Source organism: Drosophila pseudoobscura, chromosome 5 (genome assembly GCF_009870125.1).
Source record: "Drosophila pseudoobscura strain MV-25-SWS-2005 chromosome 5, UCI_Dpse_MV25, whole genome shotgun sequence".
In the NCBI taxonomy this organism is placed as follows: domain Eukaryota; kingdom Metazoa; phylum Arthropoda; class Insecta; order Diptera; family Drosophilidae; genus Drosophila; species Drosophila pseudoobscura.
In genome coordinates, this window is record NC_046682.1 from 278635 (window position 1) to 303872 (window position 25238).

Consider the following 25238-nt stretch of genomic DNA (forward strand, 5'->3'; position numbering starts at 1 on the left):
TACAAGTCTGCGGGGCCAGATGGCATCATCCCTGCCCAACTGATTCACGCTGGACAAAAAGCCACTAATTGGCTCGAAAGGATATACGAAAGAATCTTCTCCCATGGATATATCCCGGAAACCTGGCTTCATACCAAAGTCGTCTTCATTCCCAAGTCACACTGCCCCCAAAGATTTCAGACCCATGAGTCTAACGGCTTTTGGTCCGCCTAGTCGAATCTCAGACTCCCAGTATGCCTATCGGAAGGGAAGTTCCACCGAAACGACCCTACTCACGATCACATTGATCATAGAAGCGTCCCTCAACTGTAAGGAGTACACCCTAGTAGCCTTCCTCGACATAGAAGGCGCCTTTAGTAACAACCTCCCGACCGCCATCACGGGTGCACTGACGTACCTGGGGGTTGACTCCCGGACGGTGAGCCTGATCGCTCAGATGCTACAATGCAGGACGGTTGAGCCATCACTGGGGACGTCAACGTCCACCAGATTTGTCAGCAGAGGCACCCCTCTGGGCGGAGTCCTCTCGCCCCCCCTATGGAACGTGGCGATACTCAAAATGAGTATATTAGATTTGTGGTAAAAGTGGATGTGTGTAACGCTCAGAAGGAAACTTTTCTCACCCCATTAAGCATATTATTCTTGATCAGCATCAATGGCCGAGTCGACTCTGTCCGACCGTCTTGTTTGACGCATAGTTCTCAGAGAACCATGCAAACAAAGTTGAAATGTTTTATTTTTAACTCTTATGATATATTAGACATCTTGTTGTGTCCTGTGACGTCGCTTAGACGAACTATGTTAACAATTCTTCTTAAATATCAACATTTTTAATGCAATAAATTTTGTATATGTGAAAAGAAGCTTAAATAAATTTTAATTGTATAACATTTTACTTTTAATCAAATAATTTGTGATACCAATTCTATTCCCCACGTTGATCATCGTCATTAAGTGTAGATTCACGTTGCTCCCGTGCCAATGGTACATTTTGAAGGTTATTGACATCTTGATACTGGCTTTCTTCATCGCGTTCGAAAGGGTAAAATGGGTGTTCTTTTACTATATCATACTTTACAATTCGTTTCTTTGGCTTTATTCCAAGTAATGCGCGGGTATCTGAATCGTCCAGCTTAAAGTCGAATATATTTAAATTTTGACTTATATGCAAAGGATTAGCCGCCTTGGGTATAGGCACGACTCCATAGTCCACCTAAAAAAAATTTTATTAATATTCACCTAACAAAGCAGTATGTTATTACCAAAAAGCGCAGGACTATTTGACCAGATGTTTTTTTATATTTCTTAACTAATCTCTTCATGCCCTCCGAAAAGAAATATGTTGGGCTATGATTTTCTCTATTTGGCTGACCAAAAGGTGAATACGCAGTTACAACAATGCCATTGTAGCGACAGTAGTCAACCAAATCTTTTTGCAAAAAACCCGGCCAGACCTCAACTTGGTTTACCACTGGTTTTGAGGAACTACATTGAATGACCCGTTGCACCTGTTCCATATTAAAGTTCGATAAGCCAATGCTGCGAACCATGCCTAGTTTTACGAGTTCCTCCATAGCGTTCCAGGTGTCTATATAATCAACGTCGCTGAAAATGTAGCAATCTTTAGGATGAACTATTCATTCTCTACAGTAGTACTTACGTTGTCTGCAATTTACCGTCCGACATTGGCTTGAGAATCTCATCACACATATGTTTGTAGCCAACGGGAAAATGCAGCAAGTAAAGGTCGATATAGGTAAATCCTAGCAGCTTCAGTTGCTGCTCACATATACGACGCACATCACGAGGATCATGGTGAGTGTTCCACAACTTTTAAAAACAAAAATTTAAATAAGACTATTATAAATTATAACTGTTTACCTTCGTAGTTAAAAATATATTCTCTCTAGATATGTTTCCCATTTTAATTTGCGTACGAAGAGCTTCGCCTACATCTTTTTCATTTTCATAGTAGTATGCAGTGTCAAAGTGACGAAATCCAGTTTCTACTGCACAATGTACCGCTGATGTGCATTGGAAACCGCGCAACTGAAAATATATACTTTTTAATACGTAATTTATATTCATGTCTAGGATATTGCCTTATACGTCCCAAATCCTAAAACGGGCATTTCATAACCACTGCTGAGCTTTATTTTTGGAGCCAACAGTATCGTAGACTCTCCGCGTAGAGGACGTTGATCACCACCAAGTATCATGGCCACACGTGAATTATCATCATCGCAAGTAGTCAAATAGCGTGATGGTATCATTACGAAATGTTTTAACTGTATATTTAAAAATTTTGAATTTAAAATATGAGACTTGTTTTTAAAAATGTTGATTGAAATAATATTAAAGCAAAATAATAGTCAAATTATTTAGCCCAGTGCTTAAATCCTGTATTAGTAGATTAAAAGATTTAACGACCCACCAGTTCATTAATAACGAGGGACAACGTTGTGAGTTAATGGTGCAACGGCAGCAACCCGATAGATTAGCTCTCCTCCGCAGACGGCGCGTAACAACGAACGACAAAGAGTGCGTGCGAAAGCGACGGAATATCAAAATGTCGTTGGGCGCTGCGTAGTCACTGCATATTGATTTGTTCCTTTTGGTTATAATAGTGTTTCTATCTGATCCAGGTTCAGCAATTTGGTAGATATAGTCATTCTGTATATGACCATTTTAAATTTGATCGTATCTTCAAAATTGTGAATGACACAGGCGGAAGGGGGTGGGGCGAAATTTTGAAATAAACTTGTAACAGTGAAATCTAACAGGAGTGTGGATACCAAATTGGGTTGCTCTAGCTTTAATAGTTTTGGAGATCTGTGGATGCCACAGTTTTTCGTCCATTGCGGGGCGGAAGGGGGAAATACACTTGTGCCGGTCTGATATCACAAGAATGTGGATATCAAACCTGGTTGCTCCTAGCTCTTGTAGACTCTGAGATCTAGGTGCTCATTTTTAGCGATAGGCAAAGACGACCATGAAACGTGTGTGTTAGAGACAGACAGCGAGATAAAATGAAATTGTTTTCGTCATTCTGGCTATAATAATGATACAATCTGGTTCAGATTTATTTATTTATATATATTATGGCAAACCAAGCTTTGCCAAACTTCAGTATCCTGCTGATGTCTTGATGGTAACTGGTCCAGCGTAATCCAATCCAGAATGTAGAAAGCAGCGGGTGGGCTGAGCGCGAAAGGCGGGAAGATCAGCCATGAGTTGTGTTCTCGTACCTTTGCGCTGGAGGAAACAAATCTTGCAGTCGAATTACCAATGCGTCCTCCTACGCGCAGAATTCCTTGGTCGTTAATAAATGGATTGTAGCAAATCAACTTGGCTCAGCTGTTTGTACTCCACTTGGAAGAACTCCATCTTTACATGTTGGATTACCCTAGAGCGGGCATATTGAAGCTCCCATGACGATAAAAACGATGACCGGCGGTCCTTGCAACGAAGTCGATGTGCAAAGCGGAAGCAAAAGATAATTGTTCGCAAGAGATTTGACCAGGAGAAAACTTTTTTGATCATACAATATTTCGCCTGGTTTACCAAATGTACCGTCCGCTAAGGGTAGATCACAAATCTTTTCCCACATCGGTGTGGTAGACTCGATCCTCTGGGTTGAAATTGAGGTCAAAGTTTTAATAGCCAGGGGTGTTACCACCACTGGGGCTGAGCTTGTGCGGGAGACCAACGTAATGTGGCGCGACCTCTAGTAACCCCAGCAGGATTTGCGCCTGGTCCAACCACTGGTATACGAGTATGCGTGCGTGGCAATCCAATTCGTTGATAAATGATTCGGCGACCATCGTTATAGTTGAACCAGTATCCAGCAGTATCCTTCAGGTTGTCTCGTTGGCCCAGGAGTCGACTATAGTGGCTAATTTCGGTCGGGCTAATTTTACTGTGATTTTCTATCTCTCTTATTCTCGTCCCTCACGCCCCTTCCGCATTCCTCTGCGCTCAGTTTCGCATTCCTCTTTGCGGATCACCGGCGCTTATCGAGCACCGGTATGTGGGGGCTCGCCCTCAGCGGCAAAGTTAGGTGGAGAAAGAAGGAAAGGGATAGAGAGATCAAGAAGCCTAAATGAAGAGGGACAATGAAATAACCCGGGTAAAAATGCTTAGAGCATATGACTGTATTACGTTATTATACCCGATACTCAAAATGAGTATTGGGGTATATTAGATTTGTGGTAAAAGTGGATGTGTGGAACGTCCAGAAGGAATCGTTTCCGACCACATAAAGTATATATATTCTTGATCAGCATCAATAGCCGAGTCGACTGAGCCCTGTCTGTCTGTCCGTCTGTCCGTCCGTCCGTCCGTCCATCCGTCCGTCCCTATCAGCGCCTAGTGCTCAAAGACGATAAGAGCTAGAGCAACGATGTTTTGGATCCAGACTTCTGTGATATGTCACTGCTACAAAAATTATTCAAAACTTTTCCCCGCCCACTTCCGCCCCTACAAAGAGCGAAAATCTGTGGCATCCACAAGTTCAACGATACGAGAAAACTAAAAACGCAGAATCGTAGAAGATGACTATATCTTCTAGAGTGCAAAATCTGAACCAGATCGTATAATTATTATAGCCAGAATCACGAAAACAATTTCACTCTTTCTCGCTCTGAGTTCAAGGATCTCAGAACCCATAAGAGCTAGAGCAACCAAATTTGGTATCCACACTCCTGTGATATCGGACCTTGACCGTTTTATGTCAAAATTACGCCGCACCCCCTTCCGCCCCCGCAAAGGACGAAAATCTGGGGCAACCACAAATCTCAGAGGCTATTAAGTCTAGAGTAACCAAATTTGGTATCCGCACTTCTGTTAGATCTCACTATGAAACGTATATCTCAGAATTTCGCCCCACCCCCTTCCGCCCCCACAAAGAACGAAAATCTGTTGCATCCACAATATTGCAGATTCGAGAAAACTAAAAACGCAGAATCATAGAAAATGACCATATCTATCCGGTTGCTGAATTTTGATCAGATCGGATAATTTTTATAGCCAAAAGAAACAAATCAATTTTCAGGGGCTACGCAGCGCCCGACGTCACGCTCAGACTGATTTTCTGTCTCTCTCGCACGCACTCTTTGTCGTGTCGTTTAATATTCGCGGCGTCTTCCGGAGGAGAGCCATACTGAATTAGTATCGGGTATAACTGTAGAGTTGCGGTGTCCGCAGCAGCTCACAACGTTCCGCCTCGTTTTTTTTCTTATTCTTGCTATTTTTTGTTTCTTTTGGACCAGGCTAGATCTCTGTGACAATTTCAACTTCGATCAGCCACTAACTGCCGAACACTTTTTTCTCTCTGCCTCCTCCCCTACACACGGGGTATGGACGCATACGCGGAGCGATGAAACAAGCCGACGCTCGCCGAATTGCTCCAAGGCGACGTCCCAAAGCACCGGCGAATTTCTATGACCTGCAGCTGGTTGTCGTGGAAGACGATTCCAACCTAGGGAAATTTGCACACACAGAACACCTTTATACACTTCACTCGGCTGTTTTTCTTTTCAACTTACCCAAACGGGTGCCCCGTCGAAAGGGTGTATTGCAAGGGTACCACTATACAACGCCTCACTGCCTGAGATACATTTCCTTGTCGTTATTTAATTTAAAAGGTTTCTCTCTCTTTTTTTTTAATATTTAAAATCCGGCTGCCACTTTAGAAAATGAACACCATCCAATGCTGTCGACCAGGCTTGGAATGCTGCAATGGCGTCCAATGACATCTGTTTGTAGCCTTTCTTCTTGTCGAACATCGACTTCGAACCCGCTCTCCTTTCGACGAGGAAGTCTGACCTGGCTCTGACCAACTCTCTGATCCCAGGCACTCTTTGCCGACTGTTAAAGAGAATTTCTCTTGCCACTCGTTATATGGTGCCTAATTTTCGGCGGACCCCAAAAACCCTAGGCCTCCTCACAGCAGCTACAAGCCTCACCGTACAATTGTTTCGTATTAAACTGGAAAATCTTCTGGAGATTGCTCGGAAAATTCTGAAAGTCCAGAAAGAGCAGCAGGATGAAAATTACAGGATCAGCATCAGGAAACAAAGCGAGAGATACTCCAGCAAACTGCAAGATTTGTATACTCCTAATTCTGTTATCACACGATCTTTTTACATGGCTTTAGAATAACACGGATTGAAAATAAAAAATTTTAAATTTTCTTACAGGAAAAAACATCTAGAAACTAAACGAAAACAAGAAAGAGCATAAAGATAATATGTCCAGCAGAAGTGTGTTACGCGAGGAAAATTAAAATTTAAATTACTAAGAGAACCAGACATGCATTTAAAATACAAATACCACTATAATTACTAATTACTAGAAAGGTGTGCAAGGATTAGTAATTTTAATTTAATAAGAGGAAGAGAATTAGTGGTGGATATAATATGGTAGAGGGAATTATATTCCGAATAATTCGATCGACAAAGTGGAAGGAACAACGGTGTAAAATTTACATATGTACACGGAAGTACCTTTTTTCAAACAAACAAATTTGTTTTTCCAATGATTTCTAATTTTTCCCTACAGAATGATAGTATTATGGAGATGAAGCGGACTTTTTTTGCATACGATCGATGTCTTTTTTTACGGGCCTTTTTTAGGAACCAATCTACCGTGTATTATTAGGTGTATATGTATGTATTAGTGATACACATTAAATTTAGTAAGCCTGGAAATCAACATTAGTGTACGCTCTAAAAACGGTTTTAATCAGTTCATAGAATTTCAAACTTGGAAAGTTAGGAATATAATAATAGAATGACTGGTAGCATTACCGAAGACAGTCTTTTAACAACCGCAAACCACGATCAAGATGTTGGTAAGTTATGATTTGTTGCCTTGTCCGTTGAGTCTTAGTATTTTCTAATTTACCTAGGGAACGACTTAAAAGATGGTTTTTTTGAGTCATCACATACAATTTCACAACTAGAAAATACACAAGATATGGAACTTGAACAACTTATTAAATCAGTTCAGAGGATGACTGTTCTGTATTCATTAGATAACCGCGATTGGAATAAAAAGTTGTTATATGTAATTGAAAGATGGTTACTAGAGTCAACAGAAACTATTCTTACAATATTTTATGATTGCAACGTTCTAACAGGATGTCTTGGATTTCCAGTTGCCCCGGTGCTAGATTTATGTTACTTTATACGTTCATCAAATCAAAACTTCTCAGTCGACACCTTTCATGATTTGGTTCACAATGGGACAATTCATGATGATGTAGATGGTTGCCTCCTTAATGTCTTGGAATTTGTTTATGCCCCCGTCTTTCGTAATTTTAAAGAATGGGGAGATAATGTAAAGCAGCGTTTCTGTACAGCCCTAGATAAGTTTCTGGCCTTTTTAACAGGAGCCCATTTCAAAATGGCTGGTATGACGGTTTTATATGTACCATACGTCGTAAAACAAATCGATCGAGAAAGCATATCCTATGAAAGAGAGTTTGTTAAGAACTTGGAAGTTATTGCAGTGTCCTGGGCTACTCAAATTCGAACACTCCTAAATGACAAAACACTGCCAGTTTCTAATGAATTTATTAGTGTTGAGGATGAGTACGAGTTCTGGCTATACCGTTGTAAGTTAGTTTTTGGTGCAAAATAGTTATTCATTTAATTTATTGTCTACATTTTATGTTGAAATTATCTACATAACAGTTGAAGTTTTACAAGGCCTAAACGCACAATTAGAACAAGCTGATGTTCAACAAATTATACGAGTTCTGCGTAATACTCATTCGGTATACATAAAACAGATTGATGAACTAATATATGAATCGAAGCATGAAATGGATGAAGGAATGTCAAATATAAAGTTTTTACATCTGCTAATGAATCCTTGCGCTGAAATGGATTTGGCTGATAGCCCAGTATTTGTTTCCCAGCTTATACCTGGAATAATTCATTTAATTCGATTCATTTGGTTAAATTCAGAAACTTATAATCGGCGTGACTTGATAACTGGGTTGTTCCGAGACTTAAGCAATCAAATTATACGCTTCTGTACGGAAATAACTAATATTGATAAAATACTTTCCGGTAGTTCAAGATTCGGAATAAAAATGTGTAATATGTGCATTGATTGTTGCCTGACTTATAAAGGAATGTATGATCTTATGTCAAAAGAACATGGACGAATTAATAGTGAGTACGGTTGGAATCTGGACAATGCTATGATTTTTAATCATGTAGATGCATTTATGGAGCGGCTTAATGACGTTATTGACATATGCGAATCAATGATCGTGTTTGGCCGATTAGATGAAACTGAGAGTATACCTAAGCCGCAATTTGGAGGTACCAGTGGAGGAGAATTCGAGACAACATCTGCGCGCGTTGAGACTAACTTTTTGGCCACGCTCTCAGCGTTAAGTACCGATTCGAAAGAATTAATATTAAATGTGCATAAAAATGAATGGTACGAAGAAGTAATCAAATACCGGCGGACAGTTCAAAGTATGGAAGAAACCGTTCAGCGGCTAGTGTCCAATGTCTTTCAGCATGTTTGTAATATTGAAGAGGCCTTAGAATCGCTGAACATCTTGTTGTTTTATTCATATCGCAATACAATTCGGAAGACATTTTTACGTCAAGTCTCAAATGTTTGGGTTATGTTTGCAAATGAAATAGATAGTACTTCCCAAATGCTGATGGATCGTAGTAAATTGCACGAGTCTTGGGTCCCGTACTATGCTTCACGTGCTATTGGGTACCAGATTAATCTAGAACGATTAAAGTGGTTACGAAACCGATTAAATTCATCAGAATGGTTGCCGAATGTATCCGAGGCTTCCATTGTGTTAATCAAATATGAAGTTCTACGCAAAGAATTCGACAAAGAGATTAAAAAGATATATGATGAATGGCAGAAAAATTGTTGTACGTTGAACCAAAAACTGGATCGGAATCTTATTATCCGAAGTAAAAAAAAAAAAGGTTTAATAGAATGTAATATTGACCGCACAGTATTAATTATTTGTGAACAAGCTGAGCATTTTGAGCGCCTTGGATTTGGAGTACCTGGACCTGTTCGAAAAATTTATGAAAAACATGAAACTCTACGGTTTGTTTATAATAGTGTAGTACAGGTGTGCCTTAACTACAACCATATACTATCAGCACTTTCCGAGCAAGAAAGAAAACTTTTTCGCGCCCTTATTCAGGCATGTGATCGCAAGATTGCACCTGGAGTTTTTAAATTGACATATGGTGGTGAACTTAGCGATGCTTATATTGCAGATTGCGCAAAGCATACTAATAAGCTTCAAGAAACCATGGATATCTATAAGCGAGCAAATCTACATGTTGCTCGGACATGCGAAAAAATTTGCGATACTCCCATGCTTAAATTTAATTTTACAGGTGCGGTTATAATATCACTTTTTGAATATCAAATGACAAACTACATCCGCCGTGTTACAAATGTACTTCGGGGGTACTATAACACTATTATCGACTTATTGTTTGCAGTATTTAAGGAGTTCCAATCGGTCATTGATGATGTAAGTGTATATGTATTAGTGCCATACTTATTGACTTATCCGGGCTGGCTCCGGTTTTTACTTACTTTCGCGGTTTTAAGGTGATGTTATTTTCACAAATTTATGTTATCGATATGTTTCATTATCTCGTCGATTATGGCAAAAAAAAAACAGCTTACCTGGTTTCTTCGTAAATAAAAAGCTTGATATCAATGCCTTTATTTTAAAGTGATCGATTTAAGGAGATGTCTGCTGTGACAGCATGCATATTGAAAATTAAACTCTTCTTGGTCAAAAATTCTGTTACGCGCTTGTTACGAGAACAGTCTGTGCTATGCGCAAAATGTATTTCGTGCCAACGTTCCAAATGTCAAATTTGACTCGAAAATAATTGGTCAGGGCAAAAACACTTTATGTTTTGGTGAAAAAAGCTGACTCAGTCAAAAGTATATTTTGTATAATAGGTATCGGGCATAATAACATAAGGCTCTTATTTTAAGAAAACACAACTTGCAAATATCTAGACTTTTATTTTAAGGTCTTAACAAAAATGTTGAATTAATTTTTATACCCGCTACTCAAAGTGACTATTGTGGTATATTAGATTCATGGTGGAAATGGATGTGTGTGTAACGTCCACAAGGACCCCATAAAGTATATATGTATATTATTGATCAGCATGACAGAAAAATACTCTTCGTTGTAAAACCGCTCGCTTCTCGCTAGCAAACAACTGATTTTGATTGTAGTTTCTGGTGCGCTTGCGTTGTTGTTGCTTCGTTATAAATTCAAAAATATGCGGAACTCAAGATCTGCATAAATGATGCGATCTATTTATAAGGCTTGCACAGATTGGTTTAAATTGAATTATATTTAGATTGAAATAAATTTCTTATCAATTGGTGCACTCTTTGCACAAACACACAATACACGCGCGCAAGGCAAGCACTCACACACGCGACGTTGCAGTTGACACAGCTATGGGACGCATGGGAGAGGGGGTTGGGGATTGTTGGCAAGGTACGGTACGAGTACACGAATCGGATGAGAGATTGGGATACAAATATAAAATAAATGTATAAAAAAAAATATAATATATATATATAAATAATATAATATATAATATAAATAAATATATATAAAATAAAAATATATAAAATAAAATATAAAAAGTGTAAAATTTTAATATAGTGAATTTGTGAAGCTTAAACTCAACAGAACAGGTTTCGGCTATTTAGGTTAGGTTAGGTGAGGCGGCTGTCAGACTCGCTCGGAGCCCGCCACACTTGTGGGAATGTCCTGTAAGGGAATGTATGACTGCGCTGCACCTTTTCCCGCCGACCCTACCGTCCAGCTTCGAGCCATCCGTGAATATGTTTATGGCCCCATCTGGCCTGGGAGCCCCTCGAGCCTTTCGTCTCTGTGGAGGATGATAGTGTTGAAGGGAGTCCTCTGGAACTCGATAGTCCGTTCTTACTGGGACAATGTGGTTGTTATTTAGTATGGATGAGTGACCTATTTGCTGAAGTACCCATTGATCAGAGTCTCTAAGACGTATTGCTCCCATTTTGTATTTATTTTGTAAATAATACGAGTTCCGTTTTTTAGGGATTTACTCGCAGGCCGCGCGATTCTGTCCATTCTGACAGCTTGCTAGCTTGGCGGATATTGAAGCGTCCATTTCAGCACACCTACACCACATATTATCAAGAGTCCCGTAAAGCCTATCTGACTCTACATGCAGCACGGCAATAACAACCTTGAAAGAAGAAGAGAGTACCGGGGGACTCGGACCGCTTGCAATTAACTAGATGTTATGGTAACGCTATTGCCTCTATACCCAACCTACCAATGATTTTCCAATGGCAATGATTATGGGAAAATCCCTAAACGATTAAAACATGTTAATTATCCTCTTCTAACCCATTTTGGAAAACATGACACACGTTATCACTCCATTTATTTACTCTAACATAATAAATTCCAATATTTCATAAATTTCGATTTATAAGTGCTATTCATATGCATTCATGCCTTCTATTTACTTCTTCTATTTAGAAGAAAATCAAAACAAAACCCAATATTATTGCTTCTTGCTTATGTCTATCATAAACACTATATCGACTTTATACGACGATGCGCAGAAAACGGAATGGAATAACTATTACTTGCATTGCACATTCGGTGTTCTTTGTTGGACAGAATTTCGCTGCCGTTGCAAGGGAAGTTCTTGTACCGAAAAGTAAAAACGCAACCATTCATATGTAAGGTTTATTTGTGACTAAAAAATGCTCTGCTCGCAGGCAGATAGAGACCGAACGAAATAGAGAACAAAAAGGGAGATAAGAGAACGTCGCTTCGTTACGTCTCTGCATCATACATACGTCTACATACTCATATGTATGTCTGTCAATACACGCGTGCATTGCTAGAGATGGTCATTCTTCAACACCCTTCCTTAATGCGTGCATGCTTACAAATTCCATTTAACTCAGTTTAAACTTAACAATGTTGTAAATTCGACATGCTTTCTCTTAGGGAGATTCTTGGTCAAGATATCTGCAATCATATCTGTTGTACTCCTTTCTCGGACGGCCAGGTTTGCCGGTCCGAATCAGCCTTGGTCTACCAGGTCCAACGCGAAGAGCTGGCTCATCTGACTCAACCTTTTTCTGTTGCGCTCTCGTACCCATCAGTACCGCTGCTACTGGGATTCTTCCCGTCAACGCTTGCGCCATGGCTGCTGTCTCCACCGCTGCTGTCAATGTCATCAGTATCGCCGCCTGACTGCATGCTAACTTCTGCCTTCGGAAGTTCGAATGTGACTGTATCCTTGTCGTCTTGGATCTCGTCAAAGAGAACATCTCGCCTCTCAATCACCTGATGAGACACAGGGTCATACAGTCGATAGCCCTTAGGCGCTACTGAATATCCAATCATGCGATATTCTTTGCCTTTTGGTTGAAGTTTACTCTTCCTTGGACCCTTGTCCAAAGCTACTGCAACGGAGCCAAAAACCTTTAGATGACCAACAAAAGGTTTCTTACCAGTCCACGCTTCCATAGGCGTCATACTGGTCAGCGCCTTGGTCGGTGATCGATACACAGACATACACAGCTGCGTTGACTGCCTCAGCCCACAAGGATTCGCTTAATCCTGACTGGACCAGCATACATCTTGACATTTCCACCAGAGTGCGGTTTGCCCTCTCAGCAACGCCGTTTTGCTGTGGAGTGTACGCCACTGTCAGTTGACAAATTCACCGCCATTGTCACTCCGGATACATTTGAGACTTTTTCCCGTTTGCCGTTCAACCAGGGTTTTGAACTTGACGAACTTCTGGAAGACTTCATCCTTTGTCCGCAGGAAATACACAAATATACGCCTTGATTTGTCATCGATGAAGGTTAGAAAATACTTTGATCCAGCAAAAGACTGTGAGCCAAAGGGCCCGCACACAGCTGCATGAACTAGTTCCAATATATCTTGAGCTCTACTGATGGTTGCAAGAGGAAATGGTTGCGCATGAATCTTGCTGACCATACATGTTTTGCAATTCATATTCGCCGGGAAAACCATATTTTCAATGCCGCGCACCATTCCTTTGCTGATCAAATCTTTCATACTGCTGATGTTCAAGTGGCCGTACCGTTTATGCCACAGGGCACCATCAGCCTTAACCGCCGCAAAACAGTTGTTTGTTTTCCTCGAAACATATACAAGTTTCCAACTCTGTTCGCCTTTACAATGCATTCGCCATTTTGGATAACTCGTGCATATTCTTGTCCAAAAGTGACGAAACATATATTCTGTACAGCGCTGCTCACCGAGAAATAATTTCCATTCATTTCGGGAACATAGAGAACATTCTTTAACAGCAGAGTGCATATCTCTGTCTTCAGCTCTACTTCCCCTTTTCCTTCAGCTTTTACGAAACCGGAGTCAGCCAGACCAATCATTTCTGTGTGTTTCTCGAACTTTGTGAATAACTGTTTCTCACAACACATGTGGCTTGTGGCACCACTATCCAAACACCACATACTCTTTTTCAAATTATCTGCGTCCAACGCATTTAATAGACTGCACTGCTTGTTTTCCACTCTTGCTGCCCTTTCCACATTTGCGCTCTCCTTCTTACACTGAGCCTTCATATGCTCGCGCTCACCACACTTGAAACATATCATTGTATTGTTTCTCTTCTTTTGCGCTCTGTGCGCGGCCGGCTTATGTACTGCGGTATATGCCTTTGCGTATTCCTTTTGATCTTCTGTGTTTCCCTTTCGTTCGCCTTCTTCCTTCAATTTTACGCATAGAACATCGAAAGTCGGCAGACTGTCGCGCGACAACGAAATTTTCGAATTGTTCTGGAAGGCTTGACAACAAAACAATTGAGCGCAGTTCATCATTTAGCTCGATTCCTACTGACCCAAGGCCATCAAGAATATCCATGAACTCATTAATGTAGCTTGAAATGCTTTGCCTTTGGTCTATGCGCTTGCTTAGCAATTTCTTGTACAGTTGAACCTTTCGTACCTAGGTCCAAGTGGACCTTGGTTGATGAACACTCTTTAATTTGTTCCATGCTTCGGACGACTTACTGCAATTTTTAATGTATCCCAACTGTGAAGTTGTCACACTCAATGTGATCATGGCCAGCGCCTTTTCATCCTTGGCCTGCCAATTCACACCTTCGGGAACATTCGTTGGTAGCAGGTCACCAGATGCCACACTCCACAATTCAGCGTGCACCAACACAGACCGCATTTGAATACACCAGGAGTCATAATTTCCCTCCTCTAATTTTTCTATTTGATACATTGCTGATTATCGTTTAGTCTCTGAGTCACACCGATGTTAATAGTTCGTAACTAAAACAATAACTTTACTTTTAATTTACAAAATCCGAACCTGGGCCCATAACCTGTTGGACAGAATTTCGCTGCCGTTGCAAGGGAAGTTCTTGTACCGAAAAGTAAAAACGCAACCATTCATATGTAAGGTTTATTAGTGACTAAAAAATACTCTGCTCGCAGGCAGATAGAGACCGAACGAAATAGAGAACAAAAAGGGAGATAAGAGAACGTCGCTTCGTTACGTCTTTCATTCATACATACGTCTACATACTCATATGTCTGTCAATACATGCGTGCATTGCTAGAGATGGTCATTCTTCAACATTCTTAACTTCTTATTCTTATTTACTTCTATTCTTGATCTCTATGTTTGCTTTTTTTCTGTTTTGTTTTCACGCTTAATTTTCGATCATTTAATGTCGGTGTGGTGGTATGGAGTGGTGTCGGAGTGGTGGTATGGTGGCCAGCCTTGGACAAAAGGACAGGCCTCAATAAACTCAGCAGAGTTCAACGCATGGCAGAACTATGCATAACCGGCGGGCTACGCACTACTCCAGGGGAAGCCCTGGATACTGTGCTGGACCTCCTCCCGGTTGATCTCATGGGAAAGAAGGTGGCAACACTTTCCGCCCTCCGAATGAGAGAAGCCAGACTGTGGAAAGCATCCGCGGTTGGGCACTCGGGAATCCTGATGAGACTCCCGCAATTACCAGAGAGGACAGATTACTGTATCCCCAGTGATCACCTCTCGACGCCCTTCCAGGTATCAATCCCATCTAGGGAGGACTGGGAGATGGGCGAACCAGGGCCTGCTAATGCGGTCCACTTCTACACTGATGGCTCAAAGCTAGACGGCCGCGTAGGAGGCGGAGTCTACTGCAGCGAGCTGAACATCAGTCAGTGCTTCAGGCTCCCGGATCACTGTAGTGTGTTCCAAGCGGAGGTTGAAGCCATCAAGGAGGCCATTTCGATCGTCTCCAAACTACTCCTAGATACGCACTTAGTGTGCGTCTTCTCGGACAGCCAAGCAGCTATCAAAGCTCTAGGCTCAATATCGTCGAACTCAGCGACTGTAAATGACTGCCGCAGGTCTCTGCACGAGATCGCAGAGCAGTTAGATCTCTTCCTTATATGGGTCCCCGGCCACAGGGACATCGAGGGGAATGACGCCGCCGACGAGCTAGCCAGGCAGGGTACTACGATTCCTCTCCTATCGGAGAGGGAGCAAGTAGCGATGCCTTTGGCTACGTGCAGGCTCCTAACGCACGAATTGTTCGAGCAAAATGCCAATAGGAGATGGCAGCAAACCGTTTCCTGTAAAGTCTCAAGATTGATATGGCCATATCGATCGAAGAAGCGCTCAGCAGAGCTGTATAAACTCAGCAGAGCACAGTGCTCTGCAGTTACTAGAGCCATTACGGGACACTGGCAGATCGGCACTCACGCCTCTAGACTGTCAATCCCTCATAACGACTTCTGCAGGAGTTGTCGCGACGAGGAGGAGGAGGAATCGGTCCCCCACTTCTTCTGCCACTGCCCAGCCCTTGGAAATCGTCGTCTTCGTATTCTCGGGGCCGCTTTCCTCACGGACATTTCGGACCTATCCGTAATCAAACCAGGGACCTTGTCCAAATACATCCAAGCCACCGGATGGGACTGCCCTTAACCTGCAGTAGTATGCTCTCACGGTTCGGGCAACGCGAAGGGGCACATGCCCTTGCGGCAACACAACGGACCTGTCTATAGGTCCAAGTGAGCTTGGGGGCGGGAGGCTCTTATCCCCCCCCCTCCCGGCTACCGCTTTAACCTAACCTAACCTAATGTCGGTAATGTCATACAAATAAACAATTAAACAAATTAGATACCTTACATTTCTTGGTTTTTGATAAACACTCACTCTTCATGTCCACCGAAGGTCTTCGTCGTTCCGATGAGGTTCGATACTTTCTCCGTTTTGGCACAAATCAAAAAAACAATTGATTATTTATGTGAGGCACCACTGATCGTACTAAATTTTAATCCACTTGCGCGATTAACACCGTATTAGCATTTGTTTGGATTTTCCTCTTTACGTGCTTCTTTCTTTCCTTTCCCTTTTTTTTTCTTTATTTCTCCACGTTTCGTTACTTTAGTTTGCTTAGCCAAGACATACCAAAGAGAAGAACCAACAAAAATGCAAGTATGCTTCCGTTGTCGAGTCAACTACGGAATACTCTTTCCTCGAGGTGTAGGCACTCAACCGTGCAGTAGCTACTCTCGATACCCTCAGATTTCCTAGTCGGAGTTTTCCTCCGCTGCTGTAGATCAGGAAGATTTTTTCTAGCGGCCCGTTACTGCAGTATGATGTTAGGGTATTTGTACGTGTAGTTTTCGCCCAAAGATTTTCCCGTTCTCTGCTTTATGCGTGCAGGCGCAGACGTAGACGCCGCTGCGGTAGATGATGACCAATACTACGATCGAGCCGTGGACCGCCGTCGCCAAGGTTCGTTGACCCTCCGTTTTCGCTGGTATCTCGTTCTCTACGCTTCCTTCACAACTTAAATCGGGGACCCTGGCCCTGTAAGTCTGGTTCATTTTTCTCTGGGCCACATTCAAGCTTTGAAAAAAGCGGATGCCTTACGTTAGGAAAAGGTTCATACGTTTTTAACCTGACTTTTTTCCACTAATTGTGCACTCACCCTGCAAAGATGTATTGGCACTGATTATAATTGGTTCCACTGGAATCTATTTCGTTTTTACCACCCTCGTTTACGATTTTACCCTCTCCTAGGAGGGAAAGTATCGAGTAGAATCTCTAGGGTGTCCTCACAGGAGTTGGCCCACGTACCATCATTTTTTTTAAGGTAACCGAATGGGTAGTTTTTGAGAGGACCTTCCGAAGTCTTGCAACCTCCGACGTTTCCTCGATTTTGGAGCAAAATTTTGTCTAGGAGGCTCTTTTTGCTTTCCTAGTTTCTTTTTTAAATAGTGCTAGACTGGTTTTATAGTCTTCCCAGTGATTATCCTCGTTAGCTTTTGTGGCTCTATTGAAAAGAGTCTTGCAGCTTCTGCGAAGGATGTCTATTTGTTTTGACCACCAGGGGGGTTCCCTTCCCCTAGGTTTGTTAGAGGGGCATGCTGCCGCAAAGGAAGGCATGCTTCCGTGAACCTGTTTACAAGACGGTATAGATTGGGAGGGAGTAGTTTCTTCATGGTTATGCTTTATATTTCCCACTTGGTTTTTCTGGGGTTGATATAGTCAGTGGGTTTAGGGATCTAGGGATAATATCGTCTCGATGTACCTGTGGTCCGAGAAGGAATGGTCCTCTAGGACTTTCCAACTCTTGACTGTGTCTAACACTTTGTTTGACACTAGCGTTAGGTCGATAACCTCCTGCCGATTTTTAATTATAAAAGTGGGGTCGTTGCCTCGATTACAAATAAATAAATTTGAGACCAGGATGAAGCTGAAAGGAGACTCACCCCTTACGTTTGTGTCCGTGCTCCTCCATTGGGTATGGTGACCGTTGGCATCGCAACCTGTCGCTGGCTAGTTTGCGAACAAGGTCGACACCAGCCTGATATGAGTCTCTTTTATCTCTAAGCTGGCCGCCGTGTTGTACTGGTTTTACCTTCGGTTTGGGATACAATGTATGAGTACGGGGGCAGCTGATGCTGCTTTACAGTGGTGGATATTGATTTGAAGGGGTTGTCGACAGGATGCGCCGCGGCCACCGCATCTGACTTGCGACCAAGCTGAAGCCAGCATTCAGCTCACCATTAGTTGCCTCTATCGGGGCCAGCGACACCTTGTTGCGTCGTTTCTTCTCTGGATACCTTCCAGTCAGAGGTCGTCATGTTCGGATTGCACCTCTGAAACATCTTAAGGATGCGCTCTGGCTCCTTAAGGGGACCCCGCACCCAAATTCTGGCCCTCGATATGCTGCGTCGTCGACTGCGACGAGTTTCGCCCCAGCGTAGTCCGGCCCGGTGTGAGGTCGGTGTGGGGGATGGGATGTGGGTATGTATGGTGAGGGGGAGGGGTGTGTGAGCTACTTATTAAGGCGGCACCACAAGCGCATCTTCACTATTGCTTCTTTGCGCACACCAGCCGGGACTGCTTATTTCGGTACTCTCCCATAAGGGATGACCGCTTATTCGCAGCTGAACTACCGAGGTAGGCCGTTCCCTATCCGTAACCTGCGACCCGTCCGGTGGCCTCAGCTAGGCCCCCTTTGAGTCACCTCGCGAGCTCATCAGACCAGACTTTCGGCTATTTAGGTCGGCACGAATATTCGGATATTGTTTTTTCGGGTTGATGCATTTTCGGGTTGATGCATTGTATAATATATTTCTTTCTCCCATCCTTATGTTACTTAAAAATGAGTTTATATATATACAGTGGCGAGCACATGTGGATACATGTTTATCACTTTTTACTTTAAGCGCCTGTAAAATCTTTAAAAATGAATCAATCCTTGTGATTTTTTTTTTAAAGATTCTTTAATTTAGTGAGAATGACAAAAGACAATAATTTCAATTCAAAGAGATCCTTTTCCTTAAGACATTTTAACTTGTTCAAAAAATGAGCATGTATCCACTTTTGCACGTTTCAAATTTTTTTACTTTAATAATTTTTTACAAATATTTGTTCCAAAGGGCTTTAGCTTTTATTATATTCCGAATAAGTATTGGCATACTCTCGACTAAATTTAGGAGGTGCTGGCCAGGTATCATGCGCCACTCCGACTTCACGCGCTTCCAAAGACTCACGCATTCCCTTTGGTGCAGACTTGGACTTTTCCAATGTTTTTTAAACAGAGCCCATCGATTTTCAATGAGATTTCGATCTGGGCTATTGAGCAGGCCACTGGATTAAGTGAAAACTCGAGTTATTGGGACGATTTTTCACGAATTTAGCCTTGTGCGTCGGGCTACCGTCTGGCTGGAAACTGATCTCGGATATGGGGAAGACACATTTGTCTATAAAATTTGACAAAATGGGTTCCTAATTAAATCAAATTTTCTTTAAAAAATTATCAGATTTTATTAAGTTTTTTTTTATTTTTGAATGTTCTGTACAGCTCTTTAAGATTCGTATATTCCATTTTTTCGAAACCACTCATCAAATGTTTAAATGTTGTTACCTGATTTTGGATTTCCGCCTATAATTATGTACTTTAAAGAGTTATATAAAATTTGTGTAAATGTCAGCTCGAATAACATCGCTTCTTTGGGACATAAATACATTTGCATAATGTAATAAATTATGGTAATTACATTTTTTCTAGATGGCAATTGAATGGTACAGTTTTGTTAATGTATTTGATGACATGCTTGCAACAGCTTTTCTCACAAGTGCAAGAAACTCTTTGACAATGGTGTCATCTGCCCTACATCGTGAGGCTGACATGGCAGCTGCGCCTATACTCGTAATGGAATCTGACGTTAAGAATAGGCAGGTTATACTAACTCCTGATATGGACACAATTGCAAGTTTACTCAATGCGAATATTGACCGAGTTCACAATATACTTGAACAGTTTCCCCGCATCGCTAATAAAATGAAATTGCCAAAAGAGCAACAGTCTGATCCATTTTCTAAAGTTTTTCGAGAAGATTCGGAATGCAGGGGAATTATTCGAATTATTGAAGCAGAAATAAATCACGAGCGTGAAGAGATAGCTGGCTATGTATCCTTTTGGAATAGTCATAAGGCTTTATGGGAGACATCGGAATCTGAATTTACAAAACGTGTTAAATCCACTCCAATGACGGCCGATATTTTTGAGGCAAGCATTGAATACTACAGCACAATGGCAGACGACATTTCTTTTGTTGATGCTATATCGCATGTTTACTTTATACTCATGAATCAAAATTACATAAAGAATTCGATACTTGATTGGATTGAAAAATGGCAGGCTCTGAATATTAAAATTCTGCTAAACCATTCGTTTTCATTAATACGATGTAGGTATCAAGTATCATTTTATGTAAAAAAAGGTAATTTTTTATTTTACTTTTTAACAGCGATCTACCGGTATATGAGAAGAAACGAACGAAAACTAACAATGGTGCCACGTACCCTTAAAGAGTCTTTGGCTGCCAAGGAATTTTTTGAGAAACTAATTGAAGATGTGCCGATTAGGCAAGCCACATTTCCTCCCATGCTTGAACTTTTTGCAGTATTAGACAAATATCAAGTCGACATCCTTGATGAAATACGTCAAAATGTTCTGGGTCTGAACAATGCATGGCAACACTATCTTAAGAAGTTAGCAGAGGCGGATGAGATGTTAGACAACAATCGCGAAGAATTTAAAAAAATTTTATTACAACAGGCCGAAAAGTTTAAAATTATTCTCAAAGAATTTCTTGACGATTTTTATTTGAAGTTACCAACTGCTGCTAATATGTAAATCACTAAAAATGTAAATTTTTCCATTATGATTTAAACTATTTTTTTTTACAGAAATCCAAAAGTTGCACTTAAATTCCTCAAAATTATAGCTCTTAAAGTTGAAGATTGTTTTAAATTTGAGGAAAGTTTAATGCGTGATCTGTCAGTATTCAATGTTAATCAACCTGAAAGTGTCGACCTCCGGAAGCTGGAATCTGAAGTTAAAATTGTACAGAACATATGGGATCTAATACTTGGCTGGCAAACAAGTTGGGAAGGATGGAAAAAGGGAAATTTTTGGAAAATTAATATTAATGAAATGGAGGATTACGCCCTGAGTTTGTATAAAGAATTTAGCAATTTAAGTAAGAAATTCTATGATCGTCACTGGGAAATGCTTGAAGTGACCACGAAAAATTTAGACAGCTTTCGACGTACTTTACCATTAATAACAGCATTAAAAAATCCATGCATGCGGGAGCGTCATTGGAATCGGGTTCGCGACGTTCTTCAGGTGTAAGTAAATTATAAATATTTTTTACTTCCACAAAATATCGCAATTTAGGGATAAATTTAACTTTTTCTTAAAAAAATTTGCGCCGCGTCTTACAAAGTACCCGCTCGTTAGTAAGTGAAATTTTATGTTTAGTTAAGTTAAAGCCTGATTGTAAATTGCTGATTGGGAATGTCTTGACTACACCGCGACACAAAAAAAGATTGTACGAGCTAAACAACAAGTTTTCTGATTAAAAGTAATTAAATAAATTTTTCGTTTCAGTGACTTTGATGAGAACTCAAAGAATTTTACATTAGAACTGATTATAAATTTAGATTTTCAAGCGTTTTCTGAAGATATTCAAGATATATCAAATGCAGCTACTATGGAATTGCAAATTGAAAATGGAATAAAAAATATAGCTTCAGTTTGGAAAAAACAAGGGTTTGAAATGGCATTTTATCATGATGGCATATATCGCATTAAGAACGTAGAGGATTGTTTTCAGTTACTTGAAGATCACATGGTACAGATATCAGCTATGAAGGCTACTCGTTTTGTGGAGCCATTCATTGAAATTGTGGATTATTGGGAAAAAACTTTATCATATATTAGCGAAAGTGTTGAAAAAGGATTAGTAGTGCAACGGCAGTGGCTTTATTTGGAAAATATATTTCAAGGTGATGATATACGTAAGCAACTTCCAGATGAGGCTAAACGATTTGCGACTATTACCGAAGAGTTTCAAACTATATCTAGCAAGATGTTCCAAGCTAAGACGGCAGTTAAAGCAACTCACTTACGTGCCCCACCTTTTTTGTTAAATCGATTTAACCGCATGGATGAACGACTGGAGCTTATTCAGCGTGCCTTAGAGATTTATCTTGAAACTAAACGCCAACTATTTCCCCGCTTTTACTTTATTTCAAATGATGATATGTTAGAAATATTGGGTAATGCTAAAAGACCAGATTTAGTTCAAACACATTTAAAAAAGTTATTTGATAATTTATACAAGCTTGAGCTTAAGAGAGTAGGAAAAACGCTCAATCGCTGGCAAGGTTCTGGTATGTACTCTGATGATGGGGAATTTGTAGAGTTTCAACAAGTTCTCTATATTGACGGACCCTCGGAACGATGGCTAAGGCAGGTAGAGGAGTATATGTTTACGGTAATGAAAGAATTATTAAAATTAACAAGAAGATCTTTAAAAAAACTAATTGGAAATCGTGAGAAATGGATTTTTCTTTGGCCCGGGCAAATGGTACTTACCACTGCCCAGATACAATGGACTACAGAGTGTACTCGCAGTCTCATTCACTGTAATATGGTCGACCAAAAGAAACCTCTACGAAAACTAAAAAGAAAACAGATAAAAGTTCTTTCAAAACTTTCAGAGATGAGCCGAAAAGAACTTACCAAAATAATGCGACTTAAGGTAAATACTCTTATCACCTTAGAGATTCATGGCCGAGATGTTATCGAACGGATGTACAAAGCAAATTGCAAAGATACCGGCCATTTTGAGTGGTTTTCACAACTACGGTTTTATTGGCACCGTGAATCAGAACTATGTATTATAAGGCAGACTAATACCGAGCACTGGTATGGCTATGAATATACAGGTAATTCCGGAAGGCTAGTAATAACTCCACTTACTGATCGATGTTATATAACGCTGACTACAGCCCTACACCTCCATCGTGGCGGGAGCCCGAAAGGTCCTGCAGGTACCGGTAAGACTGAGACAGTTAAAGATTTGGGCAAGGCTTTGGGAATGTGGGTTATAGTCACAAACTGCTCAGAAGGTCTAGACTATAAGAGCATAGGTAAAAATTTCTCGGGCCTGGCACAAAGTGGTTCTTGGGGCTGTTTCGATGAGTTTAATCGTATCAATATTGAAGTTTTATCTGTTGTAGCACAACAAATAATGTCTATTATGGCAGCACTGTCTGCTAAATCGATTGAATTCATGTTTGAAGGTCAAATGATTAAGTTAAAACATACTGTGGGACTCTTTATTACTATGAATCCAGGATATGCCGGTAGAACTGAGCTGCCCGACAACTTAAAGTCTATGTTTCGTCCTATTTCAATGATGGTTCCAGATAATATAATAATTGCGGAGAATTTGCTATTTTCTGACGGTTTTACCAATACGCGAAGTTTAGCGCGAAAGGTTTTTACTTTATACGAATTAGCTAAGCAGCAATTATCTAAGCAATATCACTATGACTTTGGTCTTCGGTCAATGGTAGCTCTCTTACGGTACGCAGGTCGGAAACGCCGTCAGTTGCCAAATACAAATGAAGAAGAAATTGTTTACTTAGCTATGAAAGATATGAATGTAGCTCGATTAACCGCTAATGACTTGCCACTGTTTAATGGAATTATTTCTGATATTTTTCCTGGCGTTAATCTGCCTGTAATAGACTACAGCGAATTTAACATTGCAATATATGAAGAATTTAAGGATGCTAACTTGCAGCCAATGTCTATAGCAGTTAAAAAGGTCATAGAACTTTATGAAACAAAAAATTCCCGACATTCAGTTATGATTATAGGTGATACAGGCACAGCAAAATCAGTAACGTGGCGTATATTACAAGGAGCATATTGCCGTATGAATGCGCAACGATTCCAAGGCTGGGAGGCTGTATCTGTGCATCCAGTAAATCCTAAAGCATTGAATTTGGCAGAGCTATACGGGGAGTATAATTTGGCAACTGGTGAATGGCTTGACGGTGTGCTCAGTTCTATAATGCGTATTATCTGCGCAGATGAAGATCCAATGCAAAAATGGCTGTTGTTCGATGGACCCGTTGATGCAGTCTGGATCGAAAATATGAATTCAGTAATGGATGATAATAAGCTGCTTACTCTTGTAAATAGTGAACGTATAACTATGCCTGCGCAGGTTTCGCTATTGTTTGAAGTCGGTGATTTAGCTGTAGCCTCGCCTGCTACCGTATCTCGGTGTGGTATGGTATATAATGACTATAACGACTGGGGATGGAAACCTTATGTTAACTCGTGGCTACAGCGCCAAAAAGTAAAGGAGTTTGCCGATTTCCTGAAGATTCATTTTGAATTTATGATCACAAAATTGCTTGAGCACAAGCGCACGCGTTGCAAAGAGCCCGTTAAGACCAATGAGTTAAACGGCGTGATGTCGTTGTGTAAGTTGCTAGAGGGCTTTGCAACAAAACAGAATGGCATAAATCCACAAAATTTAGAATTATTGGAGGAGATGACTAAATTGTGGTTTATGTTTTGTTTAGTGTGGTCAATATGTGCAAGCGTAGATGAAGATGGTCGTTTAAGACTTGATGGATTTATACGAGAAATAGAAAGCTGCTTTCCAATAAAGGATACCATATATGATTACTTTGTAGATCCACAGATGCGAACATTTTTACCTTGGGATAGCAAGCTTTCAGATGGTTGGCGATATGATGAAGAGTGAGTATTTTGTCAATATTTTATTTTACTTGCAATCCTTTTTGCCCGTACTTAGGTTAGGTTAGATTAGGTAGAGGCGGCTGATAGTCTCGCTAGGAGCTCGTCACACTTAGGCCGCTTTCGGCCCGTTGTGGCACCGCTTGAAATCTTCCTGCAAATAATGCCTGCAATTGCCTGCAAATAATGGTATTAGAACTAACTAAAATAAAGGAGAGTAGAAAAGAAAAGAATTTACAAATTTGCTAAGTTTAGGCGAGTGTACATGTTTACTGCTAACTTAAGGGAGAGTTCAGGGGATAAGGTATCACAATGAGAGGTTATGGCATATAACCCTAAAAGGTTCATGCTGGGTTAATTTGACCTACATAGGGTTAAGCGGTTAGGCCGAATAGTATGGTTAGGTCTAGATTGAACCGCACTAGCGAGATGTACAGTTGTTTGGTCATATACGGGTCGTCAAAATGCTTGGGCCAACGCTTGAAGCTAACGCTAAAACACCAATTGCTTTATAAACAACTACGGCTA

At 40.8% G+C, this 25238-nt stretch overlaps 2 protein-coding genes and 1 long non-coding RNA gene across 10 annotated transcripts in view; 1 reads left to right on the top strand and 2 right to left on the bottom strand.

Moving 5' to 3' along the window:
• Window positions 1-870: 870 nt before the first annotated feature.
• ARY (Aldo-keto reductase on Y) lies at window positions 871-2348 on the bottom strand. 4 transcript variants are annotated; one of them, XM_033381321.1, is made up of 5 exons: window positions 2110-2348; window positions 1882-2062; window positions 1661-1779; window positions 1263-1605; window positions 871-1213 (listed from the first exon to the last, which is right to left on the bottom strand). In XM_033381321.1, exons 1-5 carry the CDS (start codon window positions 2271-2273, stop codon window positions 926-928), a joined length of 1095 nt encoding a protein of 364 aa, XP_033237212.1. In that variant the 5' UTR covers window positions 2274-2348; the 3' UTR covers window positions 871-925. The 4 variants fall into 4 exon arrangements, with proteins under 4 accessions (XP_033237212.1, XP_033237210.1, XP_002135914.1 ...); XM_033381319.1 differs by having other exon boundaries at window positions 1661-1830; window positions 2110-2346; XM_002135878.3 differs by having other exon boundaries at window positions 873-1213; window positions 1661-1830; window positions 1882-2049; window positions 2103-2273.
• Window positions 2349-5259: 2911 nt separating this feature from the next.
• On the bottom strand, window positions 5260-9670 carry LOC117184343 (uncharacterized). Its single transcript, XR_004469643.1, has 3 exons — window positions 9607-9670; window positions 5547-6021; window positions 5260-5479 (listed from the first exon to the last, which is right to left on the bottom strand). It is a non-coding gene; the product is annotated as an uncharacterized lncRNA (long non-coding RNA).
• The window catches only part of kl-2 (dynein heavy chain 2, axonemal kl-2), a 28353-nt gene continuing 9813 nt past the window's right edge, over window positions 6699-25238 (top strand). For 2 of the 5 annotated variants that reach the window (XM_033381317.1, XM_033381318.1), the window contains exons 1-7: window positions 6702-6853; window positions 6911-7618; window positions 7698-9541; window positions 19644-20325; window positions 20386-20770; window positions 20828-21271; window positions 21534-24713. In XM_033381317.1, the coding sequence (XP_033237208.1) occupies window positions 6793-6853; window positions 6911-7618; window positions 7698-9541; window positions 19644-20325; window positions 20386-20770; window positions 20828-21271; window positions 21534-24713 (7304 nt within the window). In that variant the 5' untranslated portion in view covers window positions 6702-6792. Of the gene's footprint in view, window positions 6854-6910; window positions 7619-7697; window positions 9542-11128; window positions 11508-19643; window positions 20771-20827; window positions 21272-21533; window positions 24714-25238 lie in introns of those variants that run through there. The other 3 variants (XM_033381315.1, XM_033381316.1, XM_015188714.2) reach the window with 3 other exon arrangements.